Source organism: Vanessa cardui, chromosome 8 (assembly GCF_905220365.1).
Source record: "Vanessa cardui chromosome 8, ilVanCard2.1, whole genome shotgun sequence".
NCBI lineage: Eukaryota > Metazoa > Arthropoda > Insecta > Lepidoptera > Nymphalidae > Vanessa > Vanessa cardui.
This window is the reverse complement of record NC_061130.1, coordinates 5,419,026-5,443,336: the sequence shown is the minus strand read 5'-3', so window position 1 is coordinate 5,443,336 and position 24,311 is coordinate 5,419,026. Positions and strand designations below refer to the sequence as shown.

Here is a 24,311-nt window from a genome sequence, read left to right as displayed (position 1 = left end):
TTTAAACATTTGTTATTGTTTGTTATCAGCTGAATGTACAAGGAGAATAGTGGCAATCGAGGGTGCAGTGAAAGCTATATGTAGTAGATTACTGACAGTAGATCCAAACAACAGAACAAGCAAGGATTTAGCTGAACAATGTATTAAAGTGAGTAAGATTCATGTTGATTGATATTTTATTAATAAATAACTATTTGTTATTATGAATAATCTCCAAAATATTACTACTAGGTATATTTGATATATAAATGTGTTTTTGTCTTTAAGGATATTTGTATACAATTTTTTTTTTCTTGATATTTGATATTTTAATCATTTGCTTAAAATATGAAAATATATACTAGTATCTTGTTATATTATGTTTTATATCTTAGCCTCTATCTATCTAGGTCACAATTAGTTTTTTTATATATAAATTATTGACCTACTTTAATAATGCTATGTATATGTGTGCTAGATTTTAATATTATATATATAAAACAACCGAACATTTGAAATGTTAGTACCCAATGATTTTAGTATAGAGAGAATAAATATTGAAAATAATTCACAAATTTTTTAAAAGTTTAAAATTGGATAGACTTATTATAATACAAATTTTATTGTGACATATACATAGTATTGGTATATTTTTGCTAATATTTGTCATTAAATTGTCTATAAATGTAATATTTTCATGAATCCATAGACTATTCAAGAAGTAGACCCAAATCATCACTTTAATTCAAAGCAGTTTAGTTGTCTTTAATTCTGTTGTATTTCAAACTGTAGTCTTAATGATAATAATTGTAAAATTATATTATGGCATTTTTCTTTTCTAGGTGTTAGAGTTAGTATGTACTCGTGAAGCTGGAGCCGTATGGGAGGGCGGTGGATTGCCATCTGTATTACACTTTATAACCCACCATGGAACATCTGTACACAAGGACACTCTTCACTCTGCTATGGCTGTTGTGTCCAGGTAAATGTGTGATGTCTTCAAATTAAACATTATTACTATATTACTGCTATTCATACCTGCTATTAATAAATATTCCTTTTAAATATGTTAGATTGAATGGAATATGACAGAAAAAGGATTTCAATCTTACTAAAATGTAATATTATTGTTATTTAGGTTTTTCCAGTTAGTCTAAAAGTTTCCCGGTAGAGAATGCAAACTGGCATTAAGTCTACTTTTTGTTCCAACTACTATAAAGTAATCTATTCAATAAGGTTTTTAAATCAATGAATAATATGTTGATTTACCAAGTTTTAAATATTACATCAATAAATAATAAATAAATATGAGACAACATCACATACATTACTCTGATCCCAATGTAAGTAGCTAAAGCACTTGTGTTATGGAAATCAGAAGTAACGACGGTACCACAAACACCCAGACCTAAGACAACATAGAAAACTAATTGTAATCTACATAGACTCGGCCGGGAATCGAACCCGGGACCTCAGAGTGGCGTACCCATGAAAACCGGTGTACACACCGCTCGACCAAGGAGGTCGTCAATAGACATGATCTTTCACAATTTTGTATAATTATGACATATAGATATTGAATAATTTGTACAATTGTGAAACAAATGACAGCTAGTTTCTTATTATGTAAGTAAACATTATGCATACATAACAATTTAATTGTATTGAAATTGTAGAGTATGTGGTAAAATGGAGCCGGGCGACGCTCGGGTGGGGGATGCGGTGTCGTCGCTGTCGACACTGCTGCGACACAACGACGCGCGTGTAGCTGACGCCGCGCTGCGCTGCTTCGCTTCTCTGGCGGACCGCTTTGCGCGTGCGCACGCCGACCCCGCGCCCCTCGCTGAACACGGTTTGTATACTATAAATATATATTATTCACATTTTGTTATTGTTGATTTCCATGGACTTTTAAATAGTTTTGTTATATAAAGTTCGGTTATTATAATCGATCTTATAGTTTACTAGATTTCGTCTGTGGTGTAGCCCGCGTTTAAGGTGTTAGGTATTAAAATAAGCTTTCCTTACTCTTCCTTATAATATTATTTGAACTCCGTTTGGTCTATTCAACAAAAAATCTAAGTTAAAAGAAACAGGCTTGTTTAAAAATTGTAATGTGTATCCATATGTATTGGATTTTTAAATATTCACTTAATTTGTTTTTATTCCAGGTCTTATTGAAGAGCTAGTTCGTAGATTAGGGTCCACAGAAAGTTCCGATGAGAAGTGTCTAATGCCTTCGGTTTCTACCACCGTCAGTTTATTGTCAACTCTCTGCAGAGGCTCAGCACAGATCACACACGTAAGCTTGCAATATTTAATTCATTTTTTAAGTTTAAAAAAAAATTAAATATGAAGAATAATCGGTGCACTATCAGAATGGGTTGCAATTTCTTTTTTATTTTAACACGACTAAACTAAAGGAAGTTTCATCTCATTCTGATAGTGCGTGAATTGTATTAATTGTTAGTAAATATATAAGATATTATTTTTTATATAATGTAAATCTAAGATTATTGTCATTCGTTTAGGACCTAGTGCGACTGGATTTATGTTCGGCTATCGAGGCTGCTGTACAAGCGGATGAGCGATGGTGCCTGGAGTGCATGCGACTCGTAGACTTACTGCTCGTCCTACTGTGTGAAGGACGACATGCCATACAGATGTAAGATGAAAACTTTCATTTAATTTTGTAAACATTGAAAATTAGTTTATTGAGTTGGAATTGGATATTAATAAGCACAACGCTTTTATAGAATTAAACTAACTAAATGTATACATATTTATACATATATAGTGTTAAGTTTACTATTATTCGTAATAATAATTAGTTGTATAATGTACGAGACGAGATGGCCCAGTGGTTAGAACGCGTGCATCTTAACCGATGATTACGAGTTCAAACCCAGGCAAGCACCGCTGATTCATGTGCTTAATTTGTCTTTTTAATTCATCTCGTGCTCAGTGTTGAAGGAAAACATCGTGAGGAAACCTACATGTGACAAATTTCAAAGAAATTCTGCCACATGTGTATTCCACCAACCCGCATTGGAACAGCGTGGTGGAATATGTTCCAAACCTTCTCCTCAAAGGGAGAGGAGGCCTTTAGCCCAGCAGTGGGAATTTACAGGCAGTTGTTGTTGTGTAATGTGCGCTTATTCTTCTGCAGCGGCACCAGTCGTAACGGAGCGGCGTCCAGTAGTAGCGGAGAAGGCTCGAGCGGCTCGTCGTCCACGCCGCCGGCGGGCAGCCGGGACAAGTCTCACCGGCAGCTCATCGACTGCATCCGCGGCAAGGACACGGACGCGCTCATCTCGGCCGTCACCAGCGGCGCCGTCGACGTCAACTTCACCGACGACGTCGGGCAGACGCTCCTCAACTGGGCCGCCGCCTTCGGTACCCGGGAGATGGTCGAGTTTCTATGCGAAAAGGGTAAGATTGTTATTCTATTATATATAAAAGTAAAAGTAAAGTAACAGCCTGTAAATTTCCCACTGCTGAGATAAGGCCTCCTCTTCTATTGAAGAGAGTTTGGAACATATTCCACCACGCTGTTCCAATGCAGGTTGGTGGAATGCACATGTGGCAGAATTTCGATGAAATTAGACACATGCAGGTTTCCTCACGATGTTTTCCTTCACCGCCGAGCATGAGATGAATTATAAATACAATTAAGCACATATATATAGTGGTGCTTGCCTAGGTTTGAACCCGCAATCATCGGTTAAGATGCAAGCTTTCTAACCACTGGGCCATCTCAGCATCTACTATATATATACCGTGTGATATGTTCTGACTAGAGGACACCACGATAAGTAAAGACGCAAGGGGCATCATTACTGAATTTCCAAAGATATAGCAGGTTGTGCATTACTAAACAACCAGTGTGTAAAAGTGAATGTCATTGTGTATGATTATTTAAAAAAACATTCTCAATTTAAATAAATGCAAAATTTGTATCAATTATAAAACAACCAATAAAGTTGTTTATTTATTTAGGCGCCGATGTAAATCGTGGTCAACGCAGTTCGTCCCTGCATTATGCAGCTTGTTTTGGCAGACCCGCTATTGCGAAAGTGCTGCTTCGTTATGGAGCCAACGCCGACCTCCGCGATGAGGACGGCAAGACGCCATTGGATAAAGCGAGAGAGAGACACGATCAAGGTATAATAGAATAAGTACGATGCATATTCATGTCGTTTCTTTGTACAAATTTGTGCTGTGTTATCGTAAATATTAAATTATCCTTCACAGGTCACAGGGAAGTAGCGGCGATATTACAATGCCCAGGGGAGTGGCTGGTCGTCAGCAATCAAGACTCACCAGTATCGAGCAACGACGAGGACTTCCCAGAGACCGGCGACAAGGAGATGGCGGCTATCTACTTAGAGTGAGTAGCACTAGACTGGCCCGGCCGGGCGCGCCCGCGCAGCGCTGGAGTAATGGCCATACACGTTAGGGTTTGCAGTATGGTTATAACCGTACATGCTTAACCGACATGCAAACCCTAGTGACATAAAGCACATACACGTTAGGGTATGCATGTACAATTTTCAAGAAACTCTCAGTCATAAATAGTTGCAGCTACGTGACGGTGTTTTGTAGGACGTTAATTTTTCTAACGACATCGTCTTTTGTAGCTTTAGGTTCCAATTCCTTTAGCTTATTTATTAATTTACCGTACGCTGCCGATCTTTTGTCTCTGTCGTGATAATCTTTGCACTTTACGCGCCAAACACAAGGTTCGGATTGGTGGATAGCAATAAATTCTTCTAGTATGGCGTTGCGCTTGCGACTCGCCATTTTGAATTTCAACGTGATGGTGAGCGCGCGCGACCTTCCACTGCCACTGGCTATAGGATACTGAGAAAACTGCACATGCAAGCACGAGCGGGCGCTACACACGCTCGGCTATGCATGCGCGCAAACATAACCGAGCGGCAAAAAATATATTTTTTGATATTCGTTAGGTTGCATGTACATGCACCGATAACTGTACAGTTTTATAACATACATGCTAGGGTTTGCATGTTGGTTAAGAATGTGCGGTCATAACCATACTGCAAACCCGTAACGTGTATGGCCACCATAACGGCCCGTCCCCCGCAGGCGGCTGGTGCCGGTGTTCTGCGCGCGCTACATCGGCGCGGGCGGCGCGGGCGTGCGGCGCGCGTGCCTGTCGCTGGTGCGCAAGATGGTGCACTACGCGCCCGCCTCGCGCCTGCGCGCGCTGTCCGCGCCGCGCGCCGCCGCGCTGCTCACGCGCCTCGTGGCGCAGGTGCTCGACACGCAGGTGGGCCCCTCTCACTGCTCTGCGACCGGACCGCCGGCCCGCCGATGTGAATGTTCGACGATATTAAGTACTTTAATGTTGAGCTACCGTGTGAGCCTTCGCTTCGGTCGGTCGGTGTCTCTCGTTGCTCGTGTTGAAATTGAAGCAATGCGTGTGCGCTCAGGGCACGGACGAGCTCGCTCCGCGGCGTCCGGCGGCGCGCGTGCTGCGCAGCCGCTATATCCGCCCGCCCGCGGTAATGTTCCGATGGTGTGATCGTTGATACTTCGTCCCGCATCCCAACCGACGGCTCTAAATCACTGGACGCACCCATGTCGATTGTATTCGTAATTCCGGGCGGGGCTCGCCGCAAGTTACCGGAATCGGAGCAGTCTACATGGACATGTGCCATCCACGCTTTAGAGCCGTTTTGTTTTTGAATAACGAATTTGTGTACTCGAGTAATTTGTATTTAATCAAATAGAACTCGCGATTCATCCTACGATGACATTACGATGAGTTTCCCAAGAGTTTGGCATTGTTGTAAATAATAATTAAAGTATAGTTTGTTCGTGCGAGTTGGTGTTTCACGAATAGAATTCACCCATCGATTTGCGAAGTAATCACGTTTGTTCACAAGTTCATATAGTTTGTATACCAAATACTCTCCATCCAATTTTACTCTGTTATACTCTTTCGAACAAACTATTTTGAAAGGTACACTTTTATTACTAATTTAAGCGAGTTTGTTGTATTCCCTCTGAGACTACTAATAAACACTAGTAGTTTAGAACCAATTTATATTGGTAGGTTAATTTAACTTATTTAACATCATTTTAAATTATGAAGCATAAAATTAATCTTGTAAAAAGTCACACCATCGAAATATACCTGCATTAAACTGCCCCGTCCATTCCTTCGTTTTGTTGTGCAGTGCTTATTTTTTAGGATTAAGTATTTAAATAAAATAGTAACAAGAATTTTGTGTTCTCCGATAAAAATGTAAAGGAAGTCGCTATGAAATTAATTAGCTCGGATGTACTTTGTAAGTTGCGTGTAGTTTACCTGTGATCACCATGAATTTCAAGTAAGCTATTTGACAATGCGAAAAATAAATGGTTACTTATTGTAATATATACAGTGTATATTATGACTTTAAATATGGTTATTTATTAACGAAACTTAAAATAATACTTAATTTATTCAAAAATCAATAAATAAAAAAGGAATTTTTTCAAACGTTTGTCACATGACACTAAACGCTCCTGATTGGCCGGGCTTATGATGAAGTCACTTTCTTGTAAACCTTGCTTTTCTACTATATGTACCACAGATTAAAATACAGCAAAGTGACGTCACCGACTATAAGTCAACTTTTACTGGGTCCCTTAACCTCTACTAAATAATATAAAATGGATTTTAAAAACCAGTCAAATAGCCTATTTTCAAAAATTCTTTTAAGTTAATAAGATCTAAAATTTCGGAGATTTCGCTGTTTTTTTAATACGATTTAATTTATCACCACACCACAGTACTATTCTATTAATTTAATTTCTGTGATTTGGAACACAAAGTTCGTTTACTTATTAACCTTTGATATGTGGTATTTTAATGATTTTGTTGCTTTATTCGACAAATCATTTATGTACATTGATATTATTAATACGTAATTATAAATGTGTCATTGATAATTTATCATTGAAATACCATTAGGTATCTCAATATAAATAAACAATTTTATTAATATGTGAATAATAATTTGTTTGTTGTATGGACCTATTAAGTATAGTGTTGGTAAATAAAATAGCGAGTTATTCTAGATTTCAAGTATTTGTCGAGACGTTTAGGACTGACTGTTTGGATGGATTTTTTGAGATTTGTAAAAATAATAAACTTTTTACACCAGAAACTAACCATATATAAATCATGCGACAGGATGACGACGACGGACACTTGACAGTACTGGGAATCGCAGAGGAGCTGATGGTGAAAGCGTCGGATATTTATTTGGAGCAATTCGCGCGGCTCGGCGTGTTCAGTAAAGTGGAAGCCTTAGCGGTCTCGCCGAACGAGCAGCTCTCAGCAGACGGGGAGACTGTCATAACCACAGGTTTTTATTTCTAAGTCAATTACAATCAACGAGTCCATTACGATTGAATCGATACTATTCGTCCTATAAATTACATATAGTACGACACAAATTAGATGTAGCATCGGAAAATGCAATGGAATGAAAATAAAAACGATTATTGCCGATTTACACAACCAATAGAAATACCTCTTTCTCGCGCCATTCGACGCTATTCGTCGCTATAGATTCACGCGACAGAGAAAGCAAGTGCATGTAAATCGACGCGTCAAATTGACGAATATATTAGGTCATATGATATTACAAGTTATTACGTTTGTGCAAAGATCATATTCGCATGAGAAATAAATATTGATAATTTGGGATGGCGTACTCAATTCGGATGTGATCGGTTTTACGAATTTTGCCGATGCGACATCTAAGTTGTGTCGTACTATAAGAAAGATACGATAGTATAAGAATGAATTTGTAAGGCCCCGGCGAGGACGCCACGAGCCTGTGCTCGGGCTGCGCGTACTGGTGGGGCGACTGGTCGCTCTGCCGCGGCCGCGACGCGCTCTACGTGTGGAGCGACGCCGCCGCGCTCGAGCTCAGCACGGGCTCCAACGGCTGGTTCCGCTTCCTGCTCGACGGGAAGCTCGCCACCATGTACTCCAGCGGCAGTCCCGAGCACCAGACGGACAACACGGGTACGCTCATTTTAAGGAGGAAATTATTTTTCTGCGCTTTCAGTCGATGTTGTAATCGGTGTATTTAATCTAGGTAAACGTAGTAATTTCGATACTATTTGCAGAAAATCGTGGCGAATTTATCGATAAGCTCCAGAGAGCGAGAGCGTCAGTTAAGAATTGTGTGCCTCAAAGTATTCTTTCAAAACCTGGGCCCCACAAATTGATCCTCGGCAACTGGGTGATCCTTTGCAAAAAGTAAGTATACCGAGCATCAAATTTGTGTCCTTTTTATTATTTAAATGGAATAAACATTTAATAACTATTCTCCTCCAAGGGAAAAAGAGCTTCACATACATAACACAGATGGACAGCAACAGACTACGATATTGCGAGAGGATTTACCCGGATTCATCTTCGAATCCAACAGAGGCACGAAGCACTCGTTTACTGCCGAAACATTTTTAGGTAACAATAGATAATCAATATGTCGATTGGAACGTAATTAATTTGGCGATATATTTTATTACAAGTTTCGACTCGACACGCAGGACCGGAGCTGGCCAGCGGCTGGGCGGACCGCAGGGCGGCGGCGCCGAGTGGCGGCAGCGCGACGCAGAGCCGCAGCCGCCTGTCGGCGAAGAGCGAGGCGCAGCGCGCGCAGGTGGGCGAGCGCGCGCGCGCGCTGTACTCGCGCCACCTGGCCAGCGCCGCCGGCCGCCAGCCGCGCGCGCCCGTCGCGCGTCTGCGGGCGCTGCTGGCGCGCCTGCAGCGCCTCGCCGTGCAGCCCGCGGGTACGTGCGTCTACACTCGCCGACGTTTGTGTCTCGAAATGGTTAAATGTCTCTCGCGTCAGAAAAGTGACCAGCTGTTAGATTTTCTTTACAGTTCATTAAATAATTTTACAAATGATACCTCGATTTTGTGAAGATTTCCCGTTAATTGGATAATAGTACCGTGCATCCCAAACCGATTTTAGTTATTGTAGCACAATTGAGTATGTTTGAAATTGGATAAGTGTACAAAGTATAGTACGACACAAATTAGATGTAGCATCGGAATATGCAATGGAATGAAAATAAAACCGATCACTGCCGATTTACAGAACCAATTCAAATAGCTCCTTATCGCGCCATTCGACGCTATTGGTCGCTATAGATTCACGCGTCAGAGAAAACAAGTGCATGTAAATCGACGCGTCAAATTGACGAATATATTAAGTCATATGATATTACAAGTTATTACCTTTGTGTAAAGATGATATTCGCATCAGAAATAAATTTTGATAATTTGGGATAGTGTACTCAAGTCGGATGTTATCGGTTTTACGAATTTTGCCGATGCGACATCTAAGTTGTGTCGTACTATACCTTTTCACTTATTACTTTTCGGCCTTTCTGTTAATTCAATAGGCGAATGGCACGGCGAGCTGCGAGAGGCACTAGATCAATTGACGGAGTTGCTATGCCGCGAGGAATTACTATCGGCTTACGAGCTACAGTCTTCCGGTCTCGCCCCAGCTTTACTTCATGTTTTATCACCTCAGCCGAACGGTGAGTTCATATTTTCACATTTTTTATGCATTTTACTAAGAATACTATCATAATATTAATAACATAAAAAAGTAGCTTGGGATAATCGAAAATAAATTGAAATAACTTTTAAAACCTATGTATAACTATTCAGTGTCGTAGTCAATTAACTTTGTTAAAATACCAGACAAACCGGGGCAACTGGCGGAGCGGGAGCGTATCGTGCGGTCGTGGGTGTGGTCGGGCGCGGACGGCGAGGGCGAGGGGGTGGAGGGCGCGGCGGAGGGCGAGGCGGGCGGCGCGGTGGGCGCGGCTCTGGCGGCGCGGTTGGTGTCTGTGTTGGAGAGCGTGGAGCGCCTGCCCGTGCTCACGCCCGCGCCCGACGCGCCGCCGCACCAGCCCGCCGCGCTGCACCATCTCACCAAGCGGATCCGGTCAGTTGCAAACACGATACCAGCGTACTGGCTCCCTAAAATATTTACAATTATATGTGTGTAAAGAAAAAGTATTTTCTTTAATTTGAATTCCACGTATGAACTGTCATCGAACGCATCATGACAACTAAATTTTGTTAGCTATAAAAATATCGATAGAGAGTACTTAGAAAAGAAAAGAATTTTGTAATTTAGTACAAAGACATTGTTAATAGTAACATTAAATGTCGTTTTATAAGATTTTATTTTATTTTACAGAGAAACACAATTTTGTTTTATTAACCGTGTCATCCTAGTAAAAAGAATAAAATCTTATATGTGTAGTACTACACAACTTAGATGAAGCATCGGCAAAATTCTTAAAACCGGTCACATCCGAATTAACTACGCTATTCCAAATTATCAATATTTATTTTATGTATATATGATCTTTACACAAACGAAGTAACTTGTAATATCATATGACCCAATATATTCGTCAATTTGACACGTCGATTTACACGCATTTACTTTCTCGGTTTGAACCGACGCGAGAATCTATAGCGTCGAATAGCGTCGAATCGCGCGGTATTTCTTTTGGTTGTATAAATCGGCAGTAATCGGTTTTATTGAATTAGCCGATGCTACATCTAAGCTGTGTCGTACTATACGTTCGTAGTTAAATAAATTAAAATAAGTTATTTGAACGAACATGGTGTTTATTCTTTAGGCTCCGAGTTGAACGCGCCAGCGATGAAACTTCAGAGGAATCCGTGATAAACAATAACGCCGGACGTAATCTAAAGGTTGAGGCTCTAACGACGGTGCGCCAACTTGAGAAGTTCCTGGCGAAGTCAGTCGCTCGGCAGTGGTACGATATGGAGCGGTCGACGTTTCATTTCGTCCAGAAGATTAAGTCGGAAGCTCCTATTAACTTTACATATGATGTAAGTTGTTAGATATAAATTTGAATACATATGCGTATATTGAACTGTATGTTCTACTGTGTATAAAAATAATCAAAATCAAAATATACTTTGTGTGTTTTTGTGGGCTTTTTCAAGCACTTTTGAATCGTCATATAACAATTAAGTGAAGCTACCACGGGTTCGGAAAGTAGATTCTACCGAGAAGAACCGGCAAGAAACTCAGTAGTTACTCTTTTTCAACATTTAAAAAAAAAGTACAGTCATGTTAGTTAATACAATTTTTTAAATTAATATATCCTGCCTGGAAGTCAACAGGTATATGTTATGTATATATATGTATATGTATATAATATGTTTGTTTTTCTTTTGTAGCATGATTTTGACGAAAATGGCGTCTTATACTTCATCGGTAGTAATGCCGGTACATGCGAGTGGGTTAATCCAGGGGCGCATGGGCTTGTAAGCGTGTGGTCATCAGATGGTCGTCAATTACCGTATGGCCGCGCTGAAGACGCGCTCTCTCGATCTCCGGAGCCTTTGAATGTTCATACAAATGATGACAGACGGGCTTTCATAGCAGTCGATCTTGGACTTCATATTGTTCCATCTGCGTATACGCTTCGACATTCTCGTGGATATGGTCGCTCTGCGCTGAGAAATTGGTTATTTCAAGTAAGTAAAATGTATTACGTGATTATATTTTATAAAATCATAAAAAACTATATTTTACAAAAATGTAAAACGACGGTCCGATGAACTGGATAACATAAAAATAACAGCATTGATATTCCTTATTTCACCACTATAGTATATTTTTTATAGATCACGTTTTCGTAAACTGAATAATATTTTTATACACTCTTAAACAAGTCGCACATTTAGAGTAAACAATTTGTTTTTATTTTTGACTTCGCTTCGCTCTAAAGTTAATTTTCTATAAAATTTGTTCCTATGTATAAATTATGATTATTTATTATGGCACGTTTGCAGATGTCGATGGACGGGGTGAGTTGGAGTACGCTGGTGGCGCACAGCGACGAGCAGGCGCTGCAGGAGCCCGGCAGCACCGCCACGTGGCGCGTGCGAGCCGACGCGCCCTACCGCTACCTGCGGGTGCAGCAGAACGGGAAGAACGCCAGCGGACAGAGCCACTACCTTTCGCTCTCGGGCCTCGAGATATACGGAAAGGTGCGATCGAGTTTCGACCCCGTGAAGTTCTAATATATATATATTTTTTTATGGTATAGGTTGGCAGACGAGCATATGGGCCACGTGATGGTAAGTGGTCACCATAACCCATAGACAATGACGCTGTAAGAAATATTAACTATTCCTTACATCGTCAATGTGCCACCAACCTTGGGAACTAAGGTGTTATGTCCCTTGTGCCTGTAGTTACACTGGCTCACTCACCCTTCAAACCGGAACACAACAATACTGAGTACTGTTATTTGGCGGTAGAATAACCGATGAGTGGGTGGTACCTACCCAGACGGGCTTGCACAAAGCCCTACCACCAAGAATGTAATAGTAATTTGCATAAAAGTTTCGAGTTGAGTGCGCATGAGTATTTATCATAATGGATCGACAACAATAGGTGGTGAGCGTGGTGGAATCTTCCCCTCGGCAAATGGGCGGCGCGGGCGCCACCGCCAGTGCGGGCTCCGGGGGCGGGGCGCGCGCGCGGCGCTGGTCGCGCGGCGCGCGGGGCCTGTGCGCCGGCGCGCGCGTCATGCGCGGCCCCGACTGGAAGTGGCGCGACCAGGATGGCTCGCACCCCGCCATGGGAACCGTCACATCGGATCTGCACAACGGCTGGGTGGATGTGAGGTACGGGCTAGATAGAGTACGATTACAGTGGTACGCAAAGCAGTATGTTGTGGGTCAATACAAGTCTAGTCGAGAGTCGAGATGGCCCAGTGGTTAGAACACGTGCATCTTAACCGATGATTGCGGGTTCAAACCCAGGCAAGCACCGCTGATTCATGTGCTTAATTTGTCTTTATAATTCATCTCGTGCTCAGCGGTGAAGGAAAACATCGTGAGGAAACCTGCATGTGACAAATTTCATTGAAATTCTGCCACATGTGTATTCCACCAACCCGCATTGGAACAGCGTGGTGGAATATGTTCCAAACCTTCTCCTCAAAGGGAGAGGAGGCCTTTAGCCCAGCAGTGGGAATTTACAGGCTGTTACTTTACTTTACTTTACTTTACTTTACTTTACAATACAAGTAGCTCATATTGTAGGTGGGACCATGGCGGGCGAAATTCCTACCGCATGGGCGCCGAGGGCAAGTTCGACTTGAAGGTGGTGAGCGGCGGCTCGAGTGCAGGCGGCGCGGGCGAGGGCGCGCGCAGCTCGCGCAAGAGTCACTCCACGCCGAGTCTGCCCGACGCCACCGCAACGGACCAACAGGTCCTGACGCGTTTGATCTTGTATCAAGTAAACTATAAGTGTCATGGTTTATAACAGCACGCAAGTCACGCAAGTGCGACTTCATATTTGGAAATTTATATAAGTTCACATTCCTCACTAAATAATTTCAGTACAATCTGAAATGAAAGTTATGGATCCTATTAAATGAATGTTTTTAATGCTGTATTCTCGCCTAACAGGTGTCGGTGGCTTCCACTGAACAGGCGTCGTCAGCGGATAACATATCGGAGGAGGTGGGCGGCAACATGGCGCGGCCGCGCACGCACGCCACAGACCTGTCCGCCATAAACACGTCCACGCACCACATTAACACCGGTATTGTTGTTGTCTTTGTTGAACTGTATATTAATATATAAAGAATATAACGAATTTAACCATAATATTAAATTTGGACCATAATATAATTTATAACAAATATTTTTTATGATATATATTCGTTCCAGATTTAGCGACGATTGTTGAATCGCTCACACTGGGAGCAGAGGGTAACAACTGTATGGCAGATTTAGGAAATACATCATTTACAAACATGGAAATGGGTCCTACGAGTATTACGGACATTACCAAACCTTATCCAGCCAAAGAACCTCTACCAGATTCAGCCCCTCAAGAGGTAATATTTAAAGGTTTTAATAATTTTGCATTCTCAGCTCTTTTTTTGGGTTCTTTCTGAAAATTTACTCAATTTTAATATTTTGGAAAAGTATGCCTTGTAAATAATTAATATTGTAAATAATTTTAGTATTGACATTTAACTAATCCCTCACTTGTTTTTACAACATTTTTTATGTCTGTCATTATAACGTTACATTACTGGCTTTCAAAGTTTTCATTTTAAACCCTCTAACCTACGAGTCTGTCCGATCCAATTCGAAAAGTTTTTGGCATCACGAGTAACAATGTGCCAAGACCGGTCCGGGTCGCAAAGTCGTTGGGACGCGGTCAGTAAAGTGGGACGTGTCGTGTGCAAGGAGAGCGAGGCGCGCTGCTGCGACGGCGACGCGATGCGAAACAGCGCCAACGCGCTGCTGTCCAGCGAGCTGCTGGCGCTGCCCGCCCTGCCGCCCGGCCTGCTGCACACGCTGCGCAACAACGCCAACCGCCTGCACATACAGGTAGTGCACACACATATCCCCTTCCTCTGTGAATATCCGGCTCAGTCAGGACGCGCATGTGCTCTCTCTTCCATTATAACATTTGTAGTTCTGAAAGAGATAGTCCTCTTGATTGGAGGCACTGTCGCCTGGTCAACAATATTATGTGTTCCATTCCACTGGCGGGGAGAATAAAGATAAGCAAACCTTAGTAAAAATATTCCATGTAATTTCATAGTTAATAGTTATAATATATTATATACTACATATATTTATTGATTAGTGAATACCTTTGTATTTATAACCACTTATTTTTTTTATTGATTGACATAGCAAACAATTCAAGGAGATAGAAGTGACAATCTAATGAGCTATTTTTATTTTCCTCCAATGGAATGGACTATAGTTTTATTTATATAATTTGATTACTGTATTTAACTCATGAATGAAATGAGAATAAACTAAAAATCAATAATCTTTTTCATCAGTGTGAAGAGAACGAGAGCAGTGAGGGTCAGTTTGTCGAGCACAAGAAAGACGCACAGGCTTCCGGCGCCATGAGTGCCAGCGAACCCGATCTGACGCAGCAGGTGAGTATCAGATGGTGAGGGCGAGCCGCACGTCGTCATTAGTCATTGGCCTGTGCACGCGTGCGCTGTGTGCAGGGCGCGGTGCGGCTGCTGGAGTCGCTGGGCGTGGGGCGCGGCGCGGGCGCGGGGCGAGGCGCGGCGCAGCGCGTGGCGCGCTCCAACCACTCCGCCGGACTCTTCCCGAGGTCAGTCCCGGCCTCGCACGAGCATCCGCGCCTCGCTTAGGCGTACCATCTGATTGACCTCTCGCTTTCAGCTTGGTGCGACTCGCGCTGTCCAGCAATTTCCCCGGTGGGTTGTTATCGGCGGCGCAGAGCTATCCGTCTCTAGCTCCGAATGCCCAAAATGCGTTGACTTTGTCTCTCACTTCAACGTCGAGTGAGAGTGAACAGGTATGTAATATATTTTTAAATGATCTACTTTAAAATATTGTTAGAAGATTAGAATTTCGTTGAAAGTAGTTGTGAACTATGCTTGGAGTTGTATTGAAAATAATTATCGAATAAGAAAAAATAACAGTAAAAAAATGAATTAAAGTATCGGCAAATAAAGATAATTTCATGTGTACAGCTGTACAAAGCTCTCGCGAGATGAATTGCACTTTATTTAATAACATATTTTTTTCTTGATTACTTCTCAAATCATTAACAAATATTTATTTTGTTAATTTATTTGCAAATAAAAATACATCTCAATTACAGGTTTCTTTAGAAGATTTCTTAGAATCGTGTAGAGCGCCCGCGTTGCTCACGGAGTTAGAGGACGACGACGAGGGTGACGATCCGCTTGACAGCGATAAAGAAAACGAGCCAACTTACCAGGAAGTAGTGAGTAGCAGCTATTACAAAAACTACTCTCAAAATCATAATAATACCATAGGAATAGTAATAGGCTATTTGACTGGTTTTTAAAATCCATTTTATATTATTTAGTAGAGGTTAAGGGACCCAGTAAAAGTTGATTTTTTTATTTCTAGTACATATTTGCCGAAAAATATCATATTAAAAATTCCATATTTAAATAACGCGCTAAAACGATACTAGGACAATATGACGCTGCAATAGGGTCGGTGACGTCACTTTGGTGTATTTGAATCTGTGGTACATATAATAGAAAAGCAGGGTTTACAAGAAAGTGACTTCATCTTAAGCCCGACCAATCAGGATCGTTTTATGTCACGTGACAAACGTTTGAAAAAATGCATTTTTATTTATTGATTTTTGAATAAATTAAGTATTATTTTCAAGTTTCGTTACTAAATAACCATTTATAAACTCATAATATACACTGATTACAATAATTCACGATTTATTTTTCGCATTGTCAAATAGCCTATTTTTGATCTGACCACTCGTCCTTTCACCTTTCACCATCAGGTGTCTCGCAACCTGCTGTCGCTGATGGAGGAGGAGGCGCTGGAGGCGGTGCGGGGCGCGGGCGGCGCGGTGGCGTGCGCGTCGCGCTCGCGCAAGCCCTGGGAGGACGACTTCGTGCTCAAGCGGCAGTTCTCCGCGCTCATCCCCGCCTTCGACCCGCGCCCGGGCCGCGCCAACCTCAACCAGACTGTCGGTGAGATGTCGTCACCTTTTTTTATTTAATATTTCACGAAGAAGTAATCAAATCGCGTCTCAAACGATGGCGATGATGTCATAGGCTGGCACGGTCGTTCTCAGAACTGCCTGTTACAGGACGAACTAAATTATATATTAATTTTATTAATCAATATCATCAGTTTAATTATACTTGTCAACTGCGTTCAATTAAAATTTTTGATCTTTCCTCCTCACGCTTAAACTACATTTTACATGAAATTTCAAATGGAGTTAGTTTGAGTCCCCCGGCAAGAACATCGACCAGTTTTAAATCTCTACGTTGTGTAAGTCGCAAAAAATTGTACCCAATATTGGTAAAGTACTGAAAATAGAATGATGTACTCGCTTCGCAGATCTCAACATATCGCTGACCGACGACGCCGATGGCGAGGGCGCGGCGGCCACGACGAGCGGCGCGGCCGAGCGCGCCAGCCTCACGCCGCCGCCCGCCAGCAAGCTGCCCGCGCTGCGCCTCGTGCTGAGCGCGGCCGGCGTGTCGCTCCCTCTCGAGCGCCCCTCCTGGACCGTCTACCGGGCCGTGCTGGCGCTCAACTCGCGCCTGCCGCACGATGTCCACAGGGATACCACCTACACGTGAGTCCTACGTTCTTGCCGACTGATGCTATTTTATCAGATAGATACAGTTACATTACTGTAACTAGTAAGTAGTAGTAAAGTCAATTTGATGTAATTATAACACGGGAGTGTTCATACTTCAGACTGTCAAACTCACTGTCAAACGGGCTCATATCCAGATTATTAATACCAAATTGTTTCAGGCTGTCATATAAAGAAGTCGACGGTAATGAAACGTTCGCGTGTTCGAGTGATAGTGAAGACGATGAACCAGGGGATCCAGGTATGAGATTATCTTTAAAACGGCATTGCCCACTGCATTTTCTTTTTTATGATAATAATGTCAAATTCAATTAAATATATATAAACTGTATTAAAATAAGATAAAGTAATAAACAAGTTTCAAGCTCAAAACCTTTTATATCATGAGTTTTAAGTAATAACATGCCTTATAGTTTTTTAATGTAAAATAAATTTATTTCGTGTTTATATATTTGAGCTTTATGCTAATTCACATTGCTCTGGTCTGGTATTAAATTTTCATTTGAGAATGATTTTGAACGGCATATATATATCCTAAGCCCAGTTTTAATTCAAATTTATGAAGATGAATTTGGCTTCAGCTTACAAAATTTTCTGTATTGAAACTTTTTGAAGAAATGAGTGACGTGTGACATTAAGTATTTAGAGTCATATGCCTGTTGAAGGCTTCACTACTAGCGTTTGTCCTCCCAGAGCGCGGCGTGGCGGGCGCGTCGGGCGCGGAGGGCGCCATGCTGTCGTGCTGCGTGCGCACGCTGCGGCGCCTGCGAGCGGCCGCCCCCGGCCTGCCCGCGCACGCCTTCCTGTCCACCAAGCTTACCAATAAGCTGCACCATCAGCTGCAAGACCCGCTGTCGCTGGCAGCCGCCGCCACTCCTCGTTGGTAATGCACCGTTTACGCTTCCTTATATGATATGATATTATATGACACAAAAGCTGTTACGTCAAAATAAACATTTAATATTTTAACGTAGGTGCCAGCAATTGATAGATTGGTGCCCGTTCCTGTTCCCGCTCGAGACGAGGCAAATGTTCTTTGCGTGTACGGCGTTCGGTACCTCACGAACTATCGTGTGGTTACAAGCACAACGGGACCGTGCGCTGGATAGACAGAGGTAATAATAAATATTTTTAATAATAAAATATTCAAATATTACACATTGTAGTGTAGTATCATAGAATACATTACAGATATTAATGTAATGTCTTTGTTACAGAACGGGCAACACAGTCTCACCAAGGCGTGCCGATTTGGAGGCCACCGAATTTCGCATGGGACGTCTGAGGCACGAGCGCGTGCGAATACCGAGACATCCCAATTTGCTGCGCTCCGCCATGCAGGTCACTATAGATTAAATTCAACCATTCCTGGAAACCACTGCCATGAAACGTGTATTTTTTTTTGCTTTTATATTTATTCTTTTCTTTATTTACTTGGAGGTAGGGCTTTGTGCAAGCCCGTCTGGGTAGGTACCACCCACTCATCAGTTATTTTACCGCCAAATAACAGTACTCAGTATTGTTGTGTTCCGGTCTGAAGGGTGAGTGAGCCAGTGTAACTACAGGCACAAGGGACATAACATCTTAGTTCCCAAGGTTGGTGGCATATTGACGATGTAAGGAATAGTTAATATTTCCTCCAGCGTCATGGTCTATGGGCGATGGTGACCACTTACCATCAGGTGGCCCATATGCTCGTCCGCCAACCTATACCATAAAAAAAAAAAATTATTCATCGTAAGTAAGCTGGCGGTGTTCGTTCGCAGGTGATGCGCGTGCACGCGGGACGCAAGTCCGTGCTGGAGGTGGAGTTCGCGGACGAGGAGGGCACCGGGCTGGGCCCCACGCTGGAGTTCTACGCGCTGGTGGCGGCCGAGCTGCAGCGCGCCGACCTGCACATGTGGCTGTGCGACGCGCCCGCACACCACGACGACTTCAGCCCGCTGCCGCTCACGCTGCCCGACGGTAGCCGACACGCCCGATACCTCTCTTCGCGTGCTACCGACACGTGAACGAGATAGTAATAAATTATCTGTGTGTTTCAGAAAAACCGGCCGGCTACTATGTAATGCGGGCGAGTGGCTTGTTCCCCGCGCCGCTCCCGCAAGAGTCTTCTATCTGTGATAAAGTTTGCAAATATTTCTGGTTCCTAGGGGTATTTTTAGCTAAGGTAAATTATAATATAACTTAATGTTGTCTTAAATTTTCGCGATTATTACACATTTAAATAAAACTAGTTATAACGGATTTGAATCGCGTATATTAATTATTTTTGACATCCCGACGTTTCGAGCACTTTCCCTACGAGACTACCCTAGTCTACCCGTTACCACGAACTCTGTAAAGTGCTCGAAACGTCGGGATGTCAAAAATAATTAATATACGCGATTCAAATCCGTTATAACTAGTTTTATTTGAATATAATATAACTTATTTATATTGTAAAATACGAATAGATTCATGTTTATTTTTTTGTGTTTCTCTATAGGTTTTACAAGACGGGCGATTGGTTGATCTTCCTCTATCTGAGCCTTTCTTACGTATAATGTGTGGGGAGGAGTTGTCGTATGACGACTTGAAGGAGATCGACCCCATACGGCACAAGTAAGTTGTAATATTTTTTATCTAAATAAAAAATCTTACTGTACTATCTTTGCCGCAAATTTCAAATGTCTCTATTTGATGTTAACGATTCATCTTAAAAAGCCTACTCTTAATGTTCTACATTTACTCATTAGTGACATTGCAAATTATATATTGCATTGTGTATAGGTAATACATTGAAAAATTTCGGGCGTCAACTTATTCGATCCTCTTGTAGAAGGTTTAACCCCATAATTTCAAAAATACTTGTTCAAAAGTACAAGTCACAAAGTGCTGGACTTTAGGTTCTGCAATTTCAATTAGAAAACAATGCGTAATGGTCAATGTTTTATGTATACGTACATATGATATCCAATCGTTATTTTTCTACCAAACTGAAATGAATATTAAATTTGAGATTCGAGTCAACGATGTTTGTGTTCTTGGTCAGATCTTCGAACAATATAAATTATTCTTTCATATTATTATATTTATAAGGCGTTTTTGTTGTTCGTAATTTACTAAAAGGTATTATACCATTTTGAGCTGAGATGGCCCAGTGGTTTGAACGCGTGCATCTTAACCGATGATTACGGGTTCAAATCCAGGCAAGCACCACTATATGTATATAAGTGCTTAATTTGTGTTTATAATTCGTCTCGTGCTCGGCGGTGAAGGAAAACATCGTGAGGAAACCTGCATGTGTCTAATTTCATCGAAATTCTGTCACATGTGCATTCCGCCAACCCGCATTGGAACAGCGTGGTGGAATATGTTCCAAACCCTCTCCTTAACGGAAGAGGAGGCCTTATCCCAGCAGTGGGAAATTTACAAGCTGTTACTTTACTTTACATTTTAAGGTTCCTCGAGAGCGTATTGGAGGCTGCAAATGAGTATGACTCAATACTACGCGATACCACGCTTTCGGACACGGAACGGGAGAGTCGCGTAGCGGCGTTAACGGTGGACGGTGCGACATTCGACGAGCTCGCGCTCACTATGACGCACGTCGGCTCTAGTACGGCTCCAGAAATCGCCGTGCATCCTTTATGTGATGGCGGGGAGCATATTGAGGTGAGCCTACTAAAACATTTAAAACAACTATATAAACTGTGAAGCTTCTATTTCAAAATGTTTCATACAGAAAGTAGATCATTTGCGCATATAATTCTATTAGTAGAAAAGGTACGGTTGCGATCCGAGGGTAGTTAGTTTTATTTTATTTAGATATTCCTATTATATTCCTAATAATACGCCGATGCTGGCGAATGAGGCCTCTACTCGACCAGCAAATGACGCCAGTATTGTTTATTTAATCGAATGTTTTTTACTCTTAAAAACATACCGATTATGTTTCATATTCGTTACGTTACATAATTTGACGTGAAGTAAGTACAGTACGACACAACTTAGATGTCGCATCGGCAAAATTCGTAAAACCGATCACATCCGAATTAAGCACGCTATCCCAAATTATCAATATTTATTTCTCATGCGAATATGATCTTTGCACAAACGTAATAACTTGTAATATCATATGACCTAATATATTCGTCAATTTGACGCGTCGATTTACATGCACTTGCTTTCTCTGACGCGTGAATCTATAGCGACGAATAGCGTCGAGTGGCGCGATAGGGAGCACTTTCTATTGGTTGTGTGAATCGGCAGTAATCGGTTTTATTTTCATTCCATTGCATTTTCCGATGCTACATCTAATTTGTGTCATACTATACCTAGATCATTTGTGCATATAATGCTTAGTAGAAAAAGTACGGTTGTGATCCGAGGGTAGTTTGTTTCATTTCATTTAGATATTCCTGTTATATTGCTTATAACACGCCGATACTGGCGAATGAGGCCTCTACTCGACCAGCAAATGACACCAGTATTGTTTAGTTCATCGAATGTTTTTTACTCTTAAAAACATACCGATTATGTTTCATATTCGTTACGTTACATAATTTGACACAATAACTATTAGTCCATTTTTCCAAACATAGTTTGTTTACTGTACGGTCCTATGTTTTTTTTTCATTTATTCATTTTAAAAAAGCTTTCCAATACCAACAAGTTTAAATACTAAATATATTATTATTATGCATATTCGTTACGTTACATAATTTGACGTGAAGTAAGTAAGTTACGCGTGTCGGCAGGTGGGCGCGGCGACGGCGCGCGCGTACGCGGAGGCGAGCGCGCGCTGGATGGTGTCGGCGGGCGTGTCGCGGCAGACGGCGGCGTTCCGGCGCGGGTTCGCGGCCGTGTTCCCGCCGCGCCGCCTGCGCGCCTTCTCGTCGGCCGAGCTGCGCCTGCTGCTGTGCGGCGAGCGCGGCCCCGCCTGGACGCGCGACCACCTGCTGCAGTACACCGAGCCCAAGCTCGGCTACACGCGCGACAGGTGTGTACGGTTGCCGACTAGAGTCTTGCTCGGATGCGTATTGTTACATCTTTTACTGCTTTCCGAAACGGTGGTAGTATTTGATTATTGAACATTCAAAAACGCTTCATTGTGAAGTTTACTTGAATAAAATTGATTTGATTTGATTTGATTTACGGAATGATTCGCTTGCAGCCCCGGTTTCCTGAGGCTGGTGGATGTGCTGGTGGAGATGTCGTGGCGCGAGCGCAAGGCTTTCCTGCAGTTCGCGACAGGCTGCAGCAGCCTGCCCCCCGGCGGACTCGCCAATCTACACCCGCGACTCACTGTCGTGAGAAAGGCATGTCTTTTTCGCCACTATTATTCATGTACATATAATGTGAGTCGAGATGGCCCAGTGGCTAGAACGCTTGCAACTTAACCGATGATTGCGGGTTCGAACCCAGGCAAGCACCGCTGATTCATGTGCTTAATTTGTCTTTATAATTCATCTCGTGCTCAGCGATGAAGGAAAACATCGTGAGGAAACCTGCATGTGACAAATTTCTGCCACATGTGTATTCCACCAACCCGCATTGGAACAGCGTGGTGGAATATGTTTCAAGCATTCTCCTCAAAGGGAGAGGAGGCCTTTAGCCCAGCAGTGGGAATTTACAGGCTGTTGTTGTTGTAATGTGTAAATTTAGTGGCTTTCATATTAATGCATAAAAGAATCCTCTCGATTTAAGTTTTGCAAACAATGAATACGATATAATAATAATAAAATAACTTTTGTTTGTTGAGTTGCACTAATTAATTAGTTATGCATTCCGATTTGTAGGTCGATGCCGGTGACGGCTCTTATCCATCAGTGAACACGTGCGTACATTACTTGAAGCTGCCAGAATACTCATGTAAAGAAGTACTACGCGAGAGGCTGCTTGCTGCAACAAATGAGCGAGGTTTTCATCTCAATTAGATCCGGTTACGATTTTACTGTTTTCATAAATTAATAAATAAATATATAACACAATATGCCGCTTTCGTAACTGTAGTTCGGCACTACTTTAATATTAATTGATATTGTGCACGTTGTAATGCTTATTTCATACACAGTAGGTGATTATAACTGTTGAGAATTTGTATATGATTATTGATGATTTGTTGTTTCTGATTATTCATTAAATAATATGTTATTTGTAGCTACTATCTCATTTATATGTAAGAAGTATACGCAATAATTTCACAGGAATCGGTTTTATTCGACAATATTCAAATGTAAACTTGTAGGAACATGAAAGAGGCTTCCCTATTCGAGCAACTCGGTGTGATCTCGTCATTGTTTAAATGAAACAATATACTGACTAAACAAATTTTTTTGAAGGATTTTATACAGAAAAAAAAAATCAAATATAAAAATATCTTTATAGTTTATAAGTTTAAATAATTCTTTATTACAGCTATTATGAAATTTAACTTTATTAATAAAGACAGCCAAAAATTGTATCAAGATGTCAAAAAAATTATTTATATTTTGAATCTTATGAAATAAACCAGGTGAAGTTTGTATGATTATGTAAATGGTTGGCTTATTGATCAGGAACTAGGCTCCGTTTAGTTATAACAATAACTATTAGTCCATTTTTCTAAACATAGTTTGTTTACTGTACGGTCCTATGTTTTTTTTTCATTTATTTATTTAAAAAAAGCTTTCCAATACCAACAAGTTTAAATACTAAATATATTATTATTATGCAAAGAGAACTATCTATATTATGTTGCAATTTTTGGACTGAAATATTAATTGGTGAATATTATTTTTATAGTGTGTAACACTTGTTTATTGTGTGAAATGATTAGTTGTATGTGTTCCTTTAATTAAACATTTTTTGTCAACTTAAAGTTGGTATTGTGATTTATGAAATAAAATATATGAATAAAAATATATTTAATTTGAATTTAATAGGGTTTAGAATAATTAACAAATATTGTAATATGTAATCCATTATTTTGTTGAAAATTGATTGAATAAAGTAAGGGAAATATGAAATGAGTTTTTATTTCCGAACCCATCTTTGTGCTTTTTGTCTAGCTCCATTTTTTAGTACTAAGTTACTATTATAATATTAATAAAATAAATATACCAATTTAAT

The 24,311-nt window shown here is 41.3% G+C and overlaps 1 protein-coding gene across 4 annotated transcripts; it reads left to right on the top strand.

The window, feature by feature from the left end:
• Positions 1-26: 26 nt before the first annotated feature.
• On the top strand, positions 27-23,447 carry LOC124532148 (E3 ubiquitin-protein ligase Ufd4). Of its 4 annotated transcripts, none has more exons than XM_047106862.1 (41): positions 27-148; positions 822-961; positions 1,656-1,831; positions 2,151-2,281; positions 2,511-2,644; positions 3,149-3,411; positions 3,979-4,143; positions 4,234-4,369; positions 5,089-5,272; positions 7,187-7,361; positions 7,814-8,029; positions 8,134-8,266; positions 8,346-8,476; positions 8,560-8,802; positions 9,421-9,561; positions 9,728-9,974; positions 10,684-10,900; positions 11,255-11,554; positions 11,873-12,070; positions 12,480-12,712; positions 13,133-13,301; positions 13,502-13,637; positions 13,766-13,935; positions 14,294-14,437; positions 14,905-15,006; positions 15,082-15,191; positions 15,263-15,398; positions 15,708-15,833; positions 16,383-16,575; positions 16,952-17,192; positions 17,378-17,457; positions 17,910-18,099; positions 18,191-18,331; positions 18,434-18,557; positions 18,983-19,181; positions 19,262-19,386; positions 19,705-19,820; positions 20,660-20,873; positions 21,959-22,200; positions 22,375-22,519; positions 23,000-23,447. In XM_047106862.1, the coding sequence occupies exons 2-41, from the start codon at positions 945-947 to the stop codon at positions 23,135-23,137; spliced, it is 6,681 nt and encodes a 2,226-aa protein (XP_046962818.1). In that variant the 5' UTR covers positions 27-148; positions 822-944; the 3' UTR covers positions 23,138-23,447. The 4 variants fall into 4 exon arrangements, with proteins under 4 accessions (XP_046962818.1, XP_046962817.1, XP_046962820.1 ...); XM_047106861.1 differs by having other exon boundaries at positions 15,049-15,191; XM_047106864.1 differs by lacking the exon at positions 14,294-14,437.
• Positions 23,448-24,311: the final 864 nt, after the last annotated feature.